Source organism: Stomoxys calcitrans, chromosome 2, assembly GCF_963082655.1.
Source record: "Stomoxys calcitrans chromosome 2, idStoCalc2.1, whole genome shotgun sequence".
Lineage (NCBI taxonomy): Eukaryota > Metazoa > Arthropoda > Insecta > Diptera > Muscidae > Stomoxys > Stomoxys calcitrans.
Genome location: NC_081553.1, coordinates 55816875 through 55836925, shown reverse-complemented (window position 1 = coordinate 55836925; position 20051 = coordinate 55816875). Strand labels below are relative to the sequence as shown.

At 40.1% G+C, this 20051-nt stretch overlaps 1 protein-coding gene across 1 annotated transcript in view; it reads right to left on the bottom strand.

The window, feature by feature from the left end:
* Positions 1 to 20051, bottom strand: part of LOC106096217 (mucin-5AC) — a 165078-nt gene that overhangs the window by 70740 nt on the left and 74287 nt on the right. The window contains exon 2 of the mRNA XM_013263860.2: positions 13710 to 13925. Within this exon, the coding sequence (XP_013119314.2) occupies positions 13710 to 13925 (216 nt within the window). The remainder of the gene's footprint in view (positions 1 to 13709; positions 13926 to 20051) is intronic.

Here is a 20051-nt window from a genome sequence, read left to right as displayed (position 1 = left end):
TCGGGTCTTTGCTAGGATTTGGCTTAGTGTGAATATCTGGTCTAGGGGTCTAGAGCCGCATTGACAGGGCCCACTTATCTCATTGACTTTCGGATTGATCTTTCTCGAGAGTATCTTGTATGCGATGGGGAGGAGACTTATTTCTCTGTAGTTGGCACATTCCGTCTTGTCTTCTTTCTTGCGAACGGGACATAGTATGCTGAGGTTCCAATCATCGGATATGTGTTCTTCTAGCCAGATTACGCAGACAAGCTGATGCAAACGACTTAGAGGCGTGTCCGGTATTAAATGGTTCAGCGGGTAACCCGTCAGCTCCTGCTGCCTTGTTGTTTTTTAGTCGGGTCACTGCTACCTGGACCTCATTCGGACTAGGAGGTAAACATTCTATACCATCATCCAGGGTGGTAACCGTCAAGGTGGAGGAAATTTCATCCCCATTACCTTTAATGAACTCCACCGCCAAACGAGTTTCAAAATCGAAAATCTCCTGAGCCGTCTTCTTTGCTAACTCGATGTCCAAATCCAAGAGGGCGTGCATGAATTGAGTCACACTTGCCATTACGCATATCACGATAGATTTCATTCTCCTTATCTACAAAGAGGGATTTTATGCGCAGCGAAGTTGGTTGTAATCTCAAGCGCCAGCTGAGATCAGCGGATCAGCTTCTATTTCGATGCCCACTATCAAGCGTGTGCGGTATTTGTAGGCGATTTTCGCTACAATGGGCATCCATTCGAAATCACTGGCACCCTCGAGTACAGGAATTTGGCCAAATTCCGCAACAATTTCTTTCAGCTTATCGGAATAGATATTATCCACCACATTCAAGTTCATGCAGGACTCATAAAAAATGTTCACCTTCATGTTGGCCAAGGTGTCAGTGGTGGTTTTCACCTCGAACACAACCAAAATCTTGCAACCCAAGGCACTCGAAATAGTTTCAAAGGCATTATTTATGTAAGGATATGTGTTGGGTTCCTCCCATAAGGCGATAATAATTGCCAAAGGCGATAATAATTCCCAAAGAAAACCTCTTAGAAGTCTTGGGATTCATTCATATAGCTTGAAGTTTTGTAGAGAACCAAGGCAATACTCCACACCAGCACTGCTGTGGAAAGTTTACAACTACTTAGAAACATTTTTCAGGATGCTATCTATGTCAGTTACCAAATATTCTTCTTTGTCTCTGCAGGCAGATCAGCAGATCGGTCTACATGGCAGCTATATCCAAATATGTTCCGATCTGGACCATCTTTGACTCGGATATCGACGGGCCTAATATGGTCCGATATACACTACATTGGGGTCGGATATCAAGGCGCCTAGTGCAACTCACTGTTTAAAATTTCGGCAAAATCGGAGAATAAATGCGCCTTTATGGTATTTAGACCTCTCTGTGGCAGCTATATCTAAATAAAGTCCGATCTGGATCATATTCGGGAACGATGTGGGGAGCGAAGTCGGGTAATAAATGCACCAAATTTCAACGAAATCGGATAATAAATGCGCCTGTTATAGGCTTAAGACCCAAAATCAACAGATCGGTCTATATGGTTGAGGGAAATGCGAACGTTCAGCCAATACCCAAGAAGGGTGAGGCAAGCAACCCTGCGAATTGTCGGCCAATTGTGATATGCTCCACTCTCTCCAAGGTCATGAAGAGCATGGTAAATCACCATCTTGTGTGGTATTTAGAGTCTAAAGGCCTTCTTAGCGACCAACAGTATGGGTTCCACAGAAACCGCTCTACGAGTGACCTCATGGCACTTCTGTCGGTGTAGATGTTGAACAATTAGAAGTTCTTGATGTTCTGGGCATGAAAATACAAAGTGATGTCCGCTGGGCTAAACATTTATTCGAAGTGTCCAAAGAAGCATTCAAGTGTTTAGGCTTCCTTAAACGGTGTAAGAATTACTTCACTCCGTCTGATCTTCTTAACATCTACACCACTTTCATAAGGCCGAAAATGGAGTACAACTCACATGTATGTGAGCTGGAGCTTCAAAACCATCCCTGGAGCTGCTGGACCGTGTACAGAGGAGAGCGATGGCGTTGATTGGGGACAGTGGGGTATCCAACTCTATTGCCTCCCTTCATCATCGTCGCAATGCGGGTTGTTTGTACCGCTGTTCTATCGGTACTTTCATGGTGTGTGTTCGTCTTCTTATTTTCCTGATGTAAGGATGTATCTCAGGGATACTAGACATTCCAGGAACTCACAACCGTTTGTAATTGATTGGCCAGCGGACCGCTCAATGCATTTTAGAGAGAATTCTTATTTGGCCCGAACCGTTCGTATGTGGAATCGACTTCGGGCTAATGTTTTTCCCACCCACTTTCACATCCAAAGATTTAAGGCAAATATCAATTAGCCCTACATCCTTTTCCCCTCATCCAATTCCTAATTTCCTCTCACCAACGCAATGCACTGCATTCATAGGGAACCTCCCCTGCGTGTTGGCTGACAGAAAAAAAAAATATGGCCGTGCAAGACAGAAGTAGTTCTTTTCAGCAGGAGATATAAGTTACCTACAGTGGAACCTGTCTCCTTGGGTGGAGAGAATGTTCCATTTACAGAAAGCGCAAAATACCTGGGTGTTTTGTTTGACAGGAAATTGAACTTGAAATCCAATATTTTGGAAAGGCACGAAAGGTCATACACCTGCCCTATACACCTGCCTGAGAGCCATTGGCAAAAGTTGGGGATTTAAACCGCGTGTCATGCATTGGGTATATACTGCAGTTGTCACACCTATTATGCTATATGGTGTTGTGGTCTGGTGGACGGCGCTTCAAAAATCCACCTACTGCTCAATACTTAACCGCAACTAAGGGTGGCTTGTTTGTGCATTACAGCCGCACTGAGAACGACACCATCTGAAGCACTGAATTTAATGCTACATCTTATGCCTCTGGGCATTGTGGCTAGACAAATTGCAGCGACCACTACCATAACGTTAAGGGAGTTTTCTCATCGGTCATGTAGAGGCTACGGACACTGTGTTATCCATGATAAAATACTCGATGTTCAAGGCAGTGTGGATTACACCCTACCTGAGCCGCTTTTTGATAAAAACTACTGTACCACTATTCCTGATGGAACCGATTGGAACTACGATATCCCTGCTAACAGAAGTTACATAGACTTCTATACGGATGGTTCCAAACAGTGTGGATTACACCCTACCTGAGCCGCTTTTTGATAAAAATTACTCTACGACTATTCCTGATGGAACCGATTGGAACTACGATATCCCTGGTAACAGAAAATACATAGGCTGCTATACGGATGATTCCAAACTAAACGACCAGGTGGGCTTTGGGGTGCACTCTAAAGATCTAGAACTGGTCATATCGAAGAGGTTACCCTAACCACTGCAGTGTGTATCAAGTGGAGATCCTTGCAATTAAGGATGTATTGGAATGGCTAAGATATAATTCCATTACGATGATTGGCATAAATATCTTCTCAGACAGCCAGGCAGACATTAAATCCCTGGAGAACGTATTTCTGAACACAAAAATCGTCCTCGACTGTAGCAAATCTCTCAACGAAATGGCTGAACAGTTCAAAATTCACCTGTTCTCTGTGCCGGGCCACAGAGATATCCCAGGGAATTATAAAGCGGACGGGCTTGCGAGACTAGGAACTACCTTACACACTCCTGGGACACTGGAATCTGTATGTATGCTAAGTTTTCAGGACCTCCTCCTTTTAAATAAATGTCCTATTTCTCCCACTTACGATTTTGCGGTTTTGCAAATTTTTTTCCCACTTCCTTTAGAACCCAACCATTAACCCATTTTGCAAATGTTTATATCTCCAACTATTTTCAAAATATAATCATAACAATTTGTTGCCTTTCATGTCATACATAGGTCTAAACGAATATTAGCCTCGATGCCACAATGGCATACACACACACACACACACACAGGCAATATTAATTTTTCAATTCATTAGGCGCTATTATAGCACAAAATGATAGGGAATACATGTCAAACGTAAATTAGCCTATTTGAACTAAAAGTCCTTGGAGAGTGGTTTTGATGGTGGAAGGAATATGGGGGCTAAGGTGATATGTTATAGGGGTTGCTGCCAAATCCCAAATGGTATCAATTTGCAATGTCTAGCATACACTAACTAATATAAGAGAGAGAGGGAGAGAGAGAGTGAAGAGGGAGAGAATAAGAGTGATAGAAATATAGCCACCATATGATTACTCAGCACACATGCAAACACGCACACATTAACCCACCCGCTTTGAATTTGGCTATTCTGTCAAATGAAAGGCCATAAAGTTGCTATAGAATTTATCCATAGAGAGCTTTTGTATCTGTGCTCAGACCAAATGCTACGTGGTTTGAATTGGGGGCTAGCTTAACAAACATTGAATTGCAATTTTACTATAAGCTCTCCTTACCCCTTGATTTTAGTTGACCAAAATACACATTGGCTAATATTTAGGCTCATTTCCATAGAAATTGACTTTATGCCATTATAATGGCAGGTGAAATAGACACTCAGTCTAACAAAACGTTTTTAATACGTTAGTCAAAAGGCGGAAGAAGATTGGGGGGTTGTGGTATTACATCCGGCAACTACTGCTGTTAGTGATTATATTCAATGTGTGTGTGTGTGTGTGTTTGGTGTGTGCAGAATAGCGCCAACCAGAAGTGACCTAAATGACAAGCACAGCTAGCAGCAAAAACATTACAAGCATCGGGAGAGGGGAGAGCAGAGACACTTGTTACACTAATCGCTGTAGATATGAGCCTGCAAAGGATATGGCGGCGGAGGACAATGATAATAAATATGACAATGACATACTTTTCTTTATTTAATGATGTCCGAATTTAATAATGGCCCGCAGTCATATAATGATGTTAAACACTAGGGTCATGGTTGGTCGGCGATGGTAATGCTTGCCATTAAGCAAAAACAAGTAACAGCGTGCTAAGTTCGACCGGGCCGAATTTTATATACCCTCCACCAGGGATCGCATTTGTCGAGTTCTCTTCCCGGCATCTCTTCTTAGGCAAAAAAAAGGATAAAAGAAAAGAGTTGCTCTGCTATTAGAGCGATATCAAGATATGGTTCGGACCACAATTAAATTATATGTTGGAGACCTGTGTAAAATGTCAGCCCTTTCGAATAGGAATAGCGCCCTTTGGGGGCTCAATAAGTAAAATCGGGAAAAATGGGAGCTGTATCTGGCTATAGACAGATTCAGACCATAATAAACACGTATGTTGATGGTCATGAGAGGATTCGTCGTATTTCAAGCAAATCGGATAATAATTGCGACCTATAGAGGCTCAAAAACTCAAGATCCCAGATCGGTTTATATGGCAGCTATATCAGGTTATGTACCGATTTAAACTATACTTGGCACAGTTGTTGGATATCATAACAAAATAGTTCTTGCAAAATTTCAGCCAAATCGGAAAAGAATTGCGCCCTCTAGCGGCTCAAGAGTTCAAGACCCAAGATCGGTTTATATGGCAGCTATATGAGGTTATTGACCGATTTGATCCTAACTTGGCACAGTTGTTGGAGGTCAAAGCAAAACACTGCGTGCAAAATTTCTTTCCAATAGGATGAGAATTACGCTCTCTAGAGGCTAAGAACTCAAGTCCCAAGATCGGGTTATATGGCAGCTATATCAGGTTATGGACCGATTTGAACCATACTTGGCACAGTTGTTGGATATCATAACAAAACACGTCGTGCAAAATGACAGCCAAATCGGATAAGAATTGCGCGCTCTAGAGGCTCAAGAAGTCAAGACCCCAGATCGGTTTATATGGCAGCTATATCAGGTTATGAACCGATTGAAACCATACATGGCACAGTTGTTGGATATCATAACAAAAAACGTCGTGCAAAATTTCAGTCAAACCGGACGAGAATAACGCCCTCTAGATGCTTAAGAACTCAAGACCCAAGATCGGTTTATATGGCAGATATATCAGGTTATGAACCGATTGAAACCATACTTGACACAGTTGTTGGATGTCATAACAAAACACGTCGTGCAAAATTTCATTCCGATCGGATAAGAATTGCGCCCTCTAGAGGATCAAGAAGTCAAGATCCAAGATCGGTTTATATGGAAGCTATATCAAAACATGGACCGATTTGAACCATACCTAGCGTAAATGTTGGAAGTACTACCAAAACACTATGTGTAAAATTTCAGTAAAATCGGATAAGAATTGCGCCCTCTAGAGGCTCAAGAAGTCAAGACCCCAGATCGGTTTATATGGCAGTTATATCAGGTTATGAACCGATTGAAACCATACTTGGCACAGTTGTTCGAAGTGCTACCAAAACACTAGGTGAAAAATTTCATTTAAATCGGATAAGAAATGCGCCCTCTAGAGGCTCAAGTAGTCAAGACCCAAGATCGGTTTATAAGGAAACATGGACCGATTTGAACAATACCTAGCGTAAATGTTGGAAGTGATACCAAAACACAACGTGCAAAATTTCAGTCAAATCGGACGAGAATTGCGCCCTCTAGAGGCTTAAGAACTCAAGGCCCAGATCGGTTTATATGGCAGCTATATCAGGTTATGGACCGATTGAAACCATACTTGGCACAATTGTTGGATATCATAACAAAACACGTCGTGCAAAATTTAATTCCAATTGGATAAGAATTGCGCCCTCTAGAGGCTCAAGAAATCAAGACCCAAGATCGGTTTATATGGAAGCTATATCATAACATGGACCGATTTGAACCATACCTAGCGTAAATGTTGGAAGTACTACCAAAACACTACGTGCAAAATTTCAGTAAAATCGGATAAGAATTGCGCCCTCTAGAGGCTCAAGAAGTCAAGACCCAAGATCGGTTTATATGGCAGCTATATCAAAACATGGACCGATTTGGTCCATTTACAATACCAACCGATCTACACCAATTAAAAGTATTAATGCAAAATTTGAAGTGGGTAGATGTACTCCTTTGAAAGTTAGCGTGCTTTCGACAGACAGACGGACGGACAGACGGACGGACAGATGGACGGACATGCCTATATCGACTTACAATGACATGACGATCAAGAGAATATATACTTTATGGGGTCTCAGACGCTTATATCGAGGTGTTACAAACAGAATGACGAAATTAGTATACCACCATCCTATGGTGGAGGGTATAGAAAAAAACAGTCTAGAGGATTTACAGTTGCGAATGGTGATGTAGATGAATAGGAGGCCGTCCTGTACATGTTGCTGGAAATTTATGTACATTTAAGAAATATATATGGAGGAGATAACGGCCTTTCTTCTTCTTTCACCATCTTTCTTTGCTATTGGCGACAGGAGACCCTGAAAATTGGCTACCTTTCTTCTTTGTGAAGACATTGGCAGCAATAGCTGCAGTATCCTTGTTCTGAATGTTTGTTGGGGTTGTCTTTCTTTTTCTGTCTCACTCTCTCTCTCTCTCTCTCTCTTCCTTTTAAATACATGAAACTTTCAGTGATATATTATGGCCATAGGGATTTTTAATGATTTATGGCATTTTTTCCAGTAACGAATTGCTATCGGAAAATTCATCATAATGGCCTTGAATTGAAATGGAATTGGCATAAAATGAATAATTATGGGAAAATTTTCGGAAATTCTTATTTTAAACATTTGAAAAGGACAAAACATCAGATGTCCTGAAAAAAGGATCAATGTCTGGAAAATGGAATGTGAGAATATGTGGAAAAAGTAAAAAAAAATATTTAATTAAGAAGCGAAGATTGAGGGGGTTTTCATGACATACATCATATAATGGCAGAAATAAAAGTTTCGTCATTTTGTTTGAAAGCCTTGGTCAGATAGTGGCAACAAAATATTCCCCGTGAATTGAATACAAGAACGTTGGCGCCTTCTAAAACCAATGGCCCACATCAGCATCTGCTCCCAGGTAAGGGACGATTGGAGGCGAGTGTCGGATTTTGGAGCAAGCGGCTTGCGACATCGAGGGATACACTTGGGATCCCACAAAACCCATGAGTGGGGGCGCTGGGCCTGTAACCCGCCTCCGGAAAATTTTAAGAACTACTCTGAGAAATAAAAGAATAGAAAGAAAGGACTTCCCTAACGCCGAAAAACCTAACACTGAAGATCCTAACATTGAAGACCCACTCAATTGAAACGAATAAAAGAGCGCTAAGGTCGGCCAGTCCAAATCTTGGGAACACACGACCACATATTCTGCTTTTCTACAAAATAAACTTACTTGAAGGGCATAATTTTATTCTACATACCAAACTTCTGTCAAATCACCAAAAATTAACGCTTCTACGAACCGAACAAAGATAATCGAGAGACCAGTTTATATGGCAAAGTTGAAGAAAGTCATAAAAGAACACTATTTGCAACATTTCAGACAAATCGGACAAAAATTGCGTTTTCCAAGGGGTTAAAATAACCAATCGGGAGATCGGTTTATATGGGAGCTATATTAGGTTATAGACCCATTTGGATCGTATTTAGCACAGTTTTTGGAAGTCATAACAGAAAACCACATGCAAAATTTCAGCCAAATAGGACAAAAATTGCGTCTTCCAGGGACTCAAGAAGTCAAATCGGGAGATTGGTTTATATGGGAGCTACGTCAGGTTATACACCGATTCGGACCATACTAAACACAGTCATTGGAAGTCATAACGGAACACCGCATGTGAAATTTCAGACAAATCGGACAAAAATTGCGGCTTGTAAGGGCTCAAGAAGTCAAATCGGCAGATCGGTTTATATGGGAGCTACATCAGGTTAAACACCGATTCGGATCATACTGAGCACAGTTCTTGTAAGTCATAAAAGAACACCGCATGCGAAATTTCAAGCAAATCGGTCAAAAATTGCGGCTTCCAGGGGCTCAAGAAGTCAAATCGGCAGATCGGTTTATATGGGAGTTATATTAGGTTATAGACCGATTTGGGCCGCACTTCACACAGTTCTTGTAAGTCATAAAAGAGCACCGCATGCGAAATTTCAGACAAATCGGTGAAAAATTGCAGCTTCCATCGGCTGAGGAAGTCAAATCGGGAGATCGGTTTATATGGGAGCTACATCAGGTTAAACACCGATTCGGACCATACTGAGTACAGTTCTTGTAAGTCATAAAAGAACACCGCATGCGAAATTTCAGGCAAATCGGTCAAAAATTGCGGCTTCCAGGGGCTCAAGAAATCAAATCGGAAGATTGGTTTATATGGGAGCTACATCAGGTTAAACACCGATTCGGATCATACTGAGCACAGTTCTTGTAAGTCATAAAAGAACACCGCATGCGAAATTTCAGGCAAATCGGTCAAAAATTGCGGCTTCCAGGGGCTCAAGAAGTCAAATCGGCAGATCGGTTTATATGGGAGTTATATTAGGTTATAGACCGATTTGGGCCGCACTTCACACAGTTCTTGTGAGTCATAAAAGAACACCGCATGCGAAATTTCAGACAAATCGGTGAAAAATTGCAGCTTCCAGCGGTTCAAGAAGTCAAATCGGGAGATTGGCTTATATGGGAGCTATATCAAGTTATAGACCGATTTGGACCGTACTTGGCACAGCTTTTGAAAGTCATCAGAAAACACTATGTGCAAAAAAATTGCGGCTTCCAGGGATAAAGAAATCCAATCGGGAGCTATATCCAAACCTGAACTGATATGGCCCATTTGCCCATTTGCAATCTCCATCGACCTACATCAATCTGTAGTATCTCTGTAAAATTTCAAGCGGTTAGCTTTATGCGTTCGACCGCTATCGTGATTTCTACCGACGGACGGACGGACAGACCCAGAATATCGAGACGTTCAGAAATTACTTCCCTTAGCCCTTACTAGCCGCAATTTTTGTCCGATTTGGCTAAAATTTTGCATGCGGTGTTCTGCGACGATTTCCAACAACTGTACCAAGTATGGTCTAAATCAGTCTATAACTTGATATAGCTCCCATAGAAACCGGTCTCTCGATTATCCGTGTTTGGTTCCTAGTTTAGTTTTTGCAGGTTTGTCAGAAGTTTGGTATGTAGAATAAAATTATGCCCTTCAACTAAATTAAGTTTGTATAAATTTTTAGCAGAATCTAAGGGGGTGGGTTCCAAAGATTGGGCCAGGCTTTTACTTGTTTCGGAATGCAATGATGACTATTGACTCGGAGGCCACCGTAGCGCAAAGGTTAGCATGTCCGCCTATGACGCTCAACGCCTGGGTTTCAATCCTGGCAGGAACATGAGAAAATTTTTCAGCGGTGGTTATCGTCTCCTAATGCTGGCGACATTTGTGATGCACTTTGTCATGTAAAAACTTCTCCCCAAAGAGGTGTCGCCCTGCGGCACCCCTTTCATACTCGGCTATAAAAAGGACGTCCCTTATCATTGAGCTTTAAATTGAATCGGACGACACTCACTGATTTGTGAGAAGTTTGCTCCACATCCTTAATGGAATATTCATTGCTGTCTGACCAGTAATACATATTTTGCTTAATGGCGAATCCATTTAGCCTGAAATGAGCCTTTGACGTAGGGCTCTGAACGTTAAGGCCACTGACTCCGAATTTTGGTAGTAAATTTTAATAACTTCGGCTCGTTGTGGGCTCGTATATCTTTCCTTCATGATTGGCAAACCTTACTGACGAGAAATGTCAAAAGAGCATCAAAAAAATATGACGTCGCTTCCTGTCCCTATCGGTCTATTTTAATAGTGTCCCTTTTGAAACCCCCTATATTTATTTTGTTGGGTCTGACATCAATATTCAATATGTTACAAACGGAATAAGGAAAATCGTATACCCCCATTATGTTGCGTTATAAGTTGCTCGGATAACCGACTTATGGCTTGCATGGATATTGAGATAACCTAAATCTTTAACCTAAAGACAAGGTCCAAAAAGCAACATCATTAACCAGTAATGAAAGACAAAAGTCGGGCGGTGCCGATTTTATAATACCCTACACCTACCCTTTAAATACAAAAGTGGGACTATATCTAATTCTGAACCAATTTTGATGGACCTCGGCGGATGTATTCAGATGGGTTATTAAAATTACTGTATGAAATTTCGAGCAAAGCAAATATGTTCAAAATGTAGTAACTTCGGTTGACAAATGACGGGAGATGGGAGCTATATCTAAATCCGAACCGATATCGATCAAACTTTATGGGTATTGTGGAATCTGTCGAGGAAAGCGTTGTAAAAAAATTTTGGAAAGTTTGGTCAATAAATGCGCTTGCAGTGGGTCTAGGATAGAAAATCGGGCGATATATATTTATGTGAGCTATACCTAAATCTGAACAGATATCTATGAAACTCACCAGTAATATCGAGAGTCATAAGAAAATCCTTCCTGCAAGATTTCGAGAGAATCGGTTAACTAATGACCATTTTATTGCTGTATTACTGCAAATCGGACGAATACATATATGGGAGCTATACCCACATCTGAACCGATTTCTATAAAATTCTACTGTAAAATTGAGGGTCATAAGAAAATCCTTCCTACCAAATTTCAAGAGAATCGGTTGACAAATGACCATTTTATTGCTGTATTACTGCAAATCGGACGAACATATATATGGGAGCTATACACAAATCTGAACCGATATCTATAAAATTCACCAGTTATATTGGGAGTCTGAAGAGAATCCTTCCTACCAAATTTGGAGAGAATCGGTTGACAAATGACCATTTTATTGCTGTATTACTGCAAATCGGACGAACATGTATATGGGAGCTATACCCAAATCTGAACCGATTTCTAAAATATTCACTTTTAATATGGAGAGTCATAGGAAATTCCTTCCTGCCAAATTTCGAGAGAATCGGTTAACAAATGACAATTTTATTGCTGTTACTGCAAATCGGACGAACATATATATGGGAGCTATACACAAATCTGACCCGATTTCTATAAAATTCACTAGTTATATTGGGAGTCTGAAGAGAATCCTTCCTACCAAATTTCGAGAGAATTGGTTGACAAATGACCATTTTATTGCTGTATTACTGCAAATCAGACGAACATATATATGGGAGCTATACACAAATCTGAACCGATTTCTATAAAATTCACCAGTAAAATTGAGGGTCATAAGAAAATCTTTCCTACCAAATTTCAAGAGAATCGGTCAACAAATGACCATTTTATTGCTGTATTACTGCAAATCGGACGAACATATATATGGGAGCTATACACAAATCTGATCCGATTTCTATAAAATTCACCAGTAAAATTGAGGGTCATAAGAAAATCTTTCCTACCAAATTTCAAGAGAATCGGTCAACAAATGACCATTTTATTGCTGTTTTACTGCAAATCGGACGAACATATATATGGGAGCTATATCCAAATCTGAACCGATTTCTATAAAATTCACTAGTTAAATTGGGAGTCTGAAGGGAATCCTTCCTACCAAATTTCGAGAGAATCGGTTGACAAATGACCATTTTATTGCTGTATTACTGCAAATCGGACGAACATATATATGGGAGCTATACACAAATCTGAACCGATTTCTATAAAATTCACCAGTAATATTGAGAGTCATAAGAAAATCCGTCTTGCCAAATTTCGACAGAATCGATTAACAAATGACTATTTTATTGCATTATTACTGCAAATCGGACAAACATATATATGGGAGCTATATCCAAATCTGAACCGATTTCTATAAAATTCACCAGTTGTATTGGGAGTCTGAAGAAAATCCCTCCTGCCAAATTTCGAGAGAATCGGTTAACAAATGACAAATTTATTGCTGTATTACTGCAAATCGGACGAACATATATATGGGAGCTATATCCAAATCTGAACTGATTTCTATAAAATTCACCAGTAATATTGAGAGTCATAAGAAAATCCGTCTTGCCAAATTTCGACAGAATCGATTAACAAATGACTATTTTATTGCATTATTACTGCAAATCGGACGAACATATATATGGGAGCTATATGCAAATCTGAACCGATTTGTTCCAATTTCAATAGGCTTCGTCTCTAGGCCAAAAAACATACCCATACCAAATTTGAAGGCGATCGGATGAAAATTGCGACCTGTAGTTTGTACACAAATTAACATGGACAGACGGACGGACAGACGGAGGAACAGACAGACAGACGGACATAGCTGAAACGAATCAGAAAGTGATTCTGAGTCGATCGGTATACTTATCAATGGGTCTATCTATCTTCGTTTTGGGTGTTACAAACTAATTCACTAAGTTATAATACCCTGTGCCACAGCAGTGGTGTAGAGTATAAAAAAGTAAAATGTGATACCTAACCCCGTTTATCGTCCAACTTAATGCACTTAGGAACAAAAATAAAACATTTAAGAGTCATTTAATCCCCCTTTGAAATTTGTTTCCTATGGAAAAAAAAGTCCTATGAAATTTCCTTAATCTTAGGTAAACAATTTACCTTGAGCATTCCGCTCGCTAGAAATAAATAAAACAAGTTATAGATTTCCGCAGATTTCCGGAGACAAAGCAAATAACGAGGGGGGTGCTGCTGCCAAAAAGGAAATGATAAAAAAGGACAATTCAAGTGTTTGCTTTCGGTTCTAGTTTCCTGTGGCACAGGGTTTGTGTGTGGTGTTTGCAGCACCCGATTTCACACACCCACACACACATACACCCACAATTGGTGGGCCCAACACAAAAACACACACGAAAAAAGAACGAATGCAAGATAAAGGAAAAACTTACCAAAACTCTGGCTGACCCAAATTCCGACCATATCCAATTTCAGCAACGTGTAATAGACATTTTCACCTCTTTCGATGTTCATGAAAAGATGATAGACAAAGCTGCCACACCATGGTGCCACCGATCCGAAAACATGGCAAAATGAAAGAAAACGATAGCCACTATCCCATGGCATTAGGCCAGGAACAATGGCCAATATATAAACTATTGGTATGGCTGCAAAGAAACAAAAAAACGGAGAAGAGAGAGAGAGAGAGAAAAACAAACAGTTAGCTGATGGCTGTTAAATAAATAGTCAACAATCAAGTACTAAAAGTTATTACAAAATAAGTCGTCGTCGTCGTCGTCGCAGGTACTACGGGAGTGTTAAAAAGAAAACGTTTCCAAAGATTAACTGACCCCCAAGGGAGACATTTTCTAAGTTTAAGGATTATTAGGTGATTTTTGTTTTTTTTTTTTGTTGCACATAGAGCGATTATGACAAAGAATAAAAACATTAAGACAATGATTGCAAACACTTAAGTCATTAAATTGTTAAATAAATAGTAGAAGAAAATATTCGGTTTCTTCTCAAAATTTAAACAGAAGTCGTTATGTAGAGAGACCTAAACCGCAGCGGAGTAACCGACTGGGTGGCCCAAAGAGCACGTTGTGAGGGCGATTCGCATCATCAACATGCATACCTCAGAGGAGGTCGTTGGAGACGGCCCTACTTGAAGTGGTAGAAGAAGCCGACATATCACTCCAATAGATGGGACATTTAATAACGCGGATATAGTGCAGATAGTCGTCGTCTCTCGGTGGACGGCAGGGTTTTTAGTGCTTCGTGGCAGGGTTAATAATGCGGACTTTTGGACGGGGAGAAAGTGTGGTAAGAAGATGGGTTACAAGCGGAACGTCTCAAAGAGGGGTATTCTCGGCGATTCTTTGGAACCTACTGCTAAATGAAGTGCTATTGGATCTTAACGGAGATGGCGTGAGACTGATCGCATATGCGTACGACGTCGTCCTATTGAAACGAGGCAGATTTTTATCAACGATCAGCGTGATTGTGGAAAGGTCACTGTGAAGGCTATTGTACGACGAGAAATAGGTTGAGGACTAACACAAGGAAGATGCAGGTGGTGGTCTTCATTCGGATATATATTATACCGCATATTATATCGCACCTGTAGATTGGTCCCGTCTTTGGACGGGCAAATGGTATGTCAGCACTGGTATGGTGGAAGGATGTGGAGAAAAGTACACGGACCTTGGAACCCCAAACTCTAGAGAGACTGAACTGCGTCACCTCCAGGCCCGCCACACTGCAGGCGGGTCTAGAAGAGTTGATGAATATGCAACCTGTTGAGGTTTTTATTGGTGCCTGTGCCGTTAAGGTGATGCTTAGGCTAGACATTCTGAGAGAAGACGTTCATAGCCACTGTTTTATTCTGAATGCCATGAATACAGGGAGTAGGCCGCGGAGGGTCTCAAACTACCAGTCGCCTAGAACGATTCGAGGGAAGTTGCTCCGGATTCACTTTCCCGGGAGGGAGGTGTGGGAGGCTGATGCTTTGTTTGAGCTGGATAAGACCTTGTTCGTCACTGACGGCTCCAGTATGGAATCAGGGGTGGCATTGAGGTCTATTCAGAAACACTCGACATAGATATGTGAGTTAAACTGAGGAACAAGTGTACGGTCATTACAATGACCGCAAAAGAGATCCGGAGCATGAACCCCCATCTTTGAAACTCAGGATATATGTGGACAGTATGATGGCCCTGAAGGCTTTAAATTTGCGGACTATCAGGTCGAAGTGCTTGGAGGAGTGTTTGGGGGACTTGAATGGGCTTCTGGCTCATGATGTTGTATAGGTACGTTGTCCTGGACACGTAGGTGTTCTGTGGAATTAATGGGCGGACGAGTACGTCAGGAGGGGATTCTCCATGGCAAGCAGACCTGTAGCCGATCTTGCCAGTACTGAACATAGTAGAGGAAATGGCCAGTTGGCGAGATGGAAGTTTGTGGATGGATTTCAAATGGCCGGAACACTCTGGACTACTGTTGACCAGAAGAGGACGTCGGATTGGTAGACATTTTTAAGGGGTCACTGAACGATTACTGGAGTCATAATCGTACACTCTGGGTTAGGCCATATGGACGCGCGCATGGAAGTCCCGCAAAACGACTATTGCGGGCGCTATCTTGACTAGAAGGAGGAGGAGATTATCGAACACCTGCTCTGCTCATACGGGAGTGTACGGAGGCACAAGCTTACCATCCTTGGTAGACGGTTTATCTTCGATCTCGGCGAACTTGCAGATGTATCTCTGGGGAATCTTCTCAGATTCGTAGATAAGATGGGTTTCTTTCGACGAAGTACGTGATAAAATTTTCGACACGCTGGGGAATGAAACGGTGGAAAAGTACGCTAGGAGGGGATTCTCCACGGCAAGTAGACCTGTAGTCGATCTTGAAAGTACTGAACATAGAAGAGGAGATGGCCAGTGTTAATGTGGTGGCGAGGTGGAAGTTTGTGGATGAATGTCAAATGGCCAGAACACTCTGGCCAGCTGTTGACCAGAAGAGGACGATGGAATTGTAGGCCCTTGTAAGGAGTCACTGAACGTTTACTGGAGTCATAACCGTACACTCTGGGATAGGCCATATGGCCGCGCGCATGGAAGTCCCGCAAAACGACTACTGCAGACGCTGTCTTGATGAGAATGAAGAGGAGAAGATCGAACACCTGTTCTGCTCATGCGCGGGTCTACAGAGGCGCAAGCTTACCGTCCTAGGGTGACGGTTTATCTCCGATCTCGGCGAACTTGCAGATGTATCTCTTTGGATACATCTTTTGTCTTTGGAGAAAATTTCATAGATATTTTGACTTTAGGGAAAATTTCATAGAAATTTTGTCTTTAGAGAATATTTTATAGAAATTTTGTATTTAGAGAAAATTTTAGAGAAATTTGGTCTTTAGAGAAAATTTCGGAGAAATTTGGTCTTAAGAGGAAATTTCAAAGAAATTTTGTTTTTAGAGAAAATATCATGGAAACATTGTCTTTGGAGAAAATTTCAAAGAAACTTTGTCTTTGGAGGAAATTTCATAGCAATTTTGTCATTAGAGAAAATTTTATAGAAATTTTGTCTTTAGAGAAAATTTCATAGAAATTTTGTCTTTTGAGAAAATTTCATAGAAATTTTGTCTTTTGAGAAAATTTCATAGAAATTTTGTCTTATTCAAATTTCAAAGAAATTTAAAAAATTTTTTCTTTAGCGACCAAATCTTAAAAATTTTGTGTGTTTGAGAAAATTTGAGAAATTTTTTCCAATATCCAAAAGTCTCTCATCTATGATGGCTTGTACGACATTTAAGGCTGTTCCAAAGAAAGAAAAAAAAAGATGCTATAAAAACCAAAGTCAATCATGATAATAAGCTGGCACGCAGGCACGATGATGCTGTCATTTGCCATGCTGTTGGACCACAGGACCCCTTGGCGTATGAAGAATATTAAATTGGCTCATATCGAAACACGTATACGACACCATGTGCTATGCTTTGGTTCATTTGAGTTCCTGCTGGGCACCCACCCGAGTATGGCCGTGATACTACTTTAACTTGTTAAGAGTACACCAGCCCACCGGCCAGAGAGCTGGCGGGTGGCCATGATGGTGGCAGATGAATATTCATTTGAAATGGCTCTTATTAATAATTTAAAGTTGTGTTTGCCTTCATTTAGTCCTCTATAAATATTTATTCGAAAGGTTAAGGTTATTTTCACATTAGCATTCTCCGCTTTAATCTGTTGGCAAATGCTGCTCTGTTTGTTTGTGTTGTTGTTGTTGTTGCTGCTGCTGGAAGTGTCATCATAATTTCAGCCACAATTTTAGTAGTGGCTCTTGAATGTGGCCAAGTTCGCAGTGCTTGTGTGAAGGTAGCCAAAAATTGCCTAAATTCACAGCTAATATGGTTGTGTGTGCATTTGTTGTTGCTCTGCTGCTTCGTTGTCACTATCATTTAATTTTGGTTTCTTGTTGTCATTTTTGTTGTTGCTATTGACATTGAGTTTGAGTCTTAGAATGACAGTGAGAATGTCCTCCCATTGTCGTAAATAAACAAAACAGTTTTCATATGGGCTAGTGTGTGTGAGAGAGAGAGAGAGAGAGAGGAAGAGAGTGAGCAACGAAGTAGACAGTGTCTCTTTGTTTAGGTATATTTTGTGAAACATTGAAGGCCATGTGCTGCTTTGAGCGGGGTCTTAGTTACGATGCCCATAATAAATGCATGGGCGGACAAACTATAACGAATAGGCGAAGAGACCAAGCAAAAAATGGAGAAATGCCAAAAGCCAACGAAATGTTTGCATACATTTCGTGAACAGTACAGGTCGTAGAATAAACAAAATATCTAACAAATGCCAATATTGTGTGCGGCTTATATTTACAAGGAAGCCAGGTTGACTTTTGCCTCATCTGCTAGAGTTGTCATACAAGTCAATAAGAAAATGAAATGAAATAAAATAAAATAAAATAATATAAAATAAAGTAAAATAAAATAAAATAAATTAAAATAAAATAAAATAAAATAAAATAAAATAAAGTAAAATAAAATAAAATAAAATAAAATAAAATAAAATAAAATAAAATAAAATAAAAAAAAATAAAATAAAATAAAATAAAATAAAATAAAATAAAATAAGAATAAAATAAAATTAGAATAGAATAAAATAAAATAAAATAAAATAAAATAAAATAAAATAAAATAAAATAAAATAAAATAAAATAAAATAAAATAAAATAAAATAAAATAAAAAAAAATAAAATAAAATAAAATTAAATTAAAAAAAATCAACTATAGTTTCTACCAAAATCAAGTTTTTACGAAATTTATTTTGTTTTTTCAAGGAACGTCTTAATTTCAATAGGCAATCTTTGAGATTCGATTAATTTTTTTCTTCATAAAGTTATTGTGGCATCTCTTTTTCCTTTCCCAACAACCTACGTATAAACGAGACGAAAGACAGCCAGCTAAGGTAACTTAGACAAGTGTTTGAGTTTAGCTGGTTAGTGAAGGGGGATGGCCTTGGCAAACACCAAATTCATTGAGCAAGGGGAGCTAGAGTGGAAAACATGTAACGAAGGTAATTTTTGTCCAAATGGCTATTTTCCCTATACATTTAAAAAGATAAATGGAGGATTAAGGGTTAAACCGCCCACGGCTTTTTAAATTTTATTTATTTGTCTTTCATAAAATCGTCAATTTTGGCACAAACTCCAACAGCAATAAAAAACTTGGCTTTTATTATTGACATTGCTCTTAAATGTGGCAAAGGAGCTGTTATGGATTTTTTTAGCAAATGAAACATAATTGCCATAATTCTGATGGCAATCTTAAGTTTGGATGTAGGATGTACTCCATTCTTAAAATACTAAATTTCAGTCCGATATTCTCATGATGTCTGATTTAAGGGTGCCTTCGGGGGGTGAGGCAGTGCCCCAGACACTTGGCCCTGGAAAAATATCAGCATCGTGCTCTTCTCTCAAATAGCATTTCTTTAAACCCCATATTGTCATTGGTTTTGAGCGGGAGTTTACAGCATGAGGCGTCCCCCAAACACATGGTCCCAAAATTGGTTATCAAATTTGTTTTCTAATCTCAAATACCTTTCAAGTGAGCGGCATGGTCGAAAAATGTTTACCCTTTGGGGGGTGTTTTGGGGAAGGGGTGATGTCCCATGTTCCTACATTTGGATATCAAATTCATATTCTACTCCCAAATACCGTTATTTGAGCCCCATATTGCAATGGTCAGTAAAAAATGGCTGTTTGTGGGGTATTTTGGGAAAGGGGTGGACGGACAAAAATTGTTCCTGAAAGTGGGTATCAATTCTTGCTTTACCCCCAAATACCTTTCATTTAAGCCCCACATTGACATGGTCGGTGAAAATGTCCGACAACTCGATATCAGATATGTTTTCTAATCTTAAATACCTTTCATTTGAGTCCCATATTGTCGTGATGGGTGTATATGTATATTTGGTAGATTTTGGGGTGGGGCGGTCCCCCAAGGTATCCCATCCGAAATTTGGATACCAAATTTTTTTTTGTAGGTTACTATAACAGAGCACATAAAATTTCGCTTAAATCGCACCAGCCATCTCCGAGATCTGGCGTTTCTGAAAATTTGGGTAAGGGGGAGGGTCCGCTCCCCCTTCAGATTTCAAAAAATGTAGTACCCTATTTTCACCACGGGATCATTATGCAGCATCAGTGAAAATTTCAAGAAAATCGGTACAGCCATTTCTGAGGAGCACAAACAAACAAACAAACAAACAAAACGTATTTGGATTTGGATT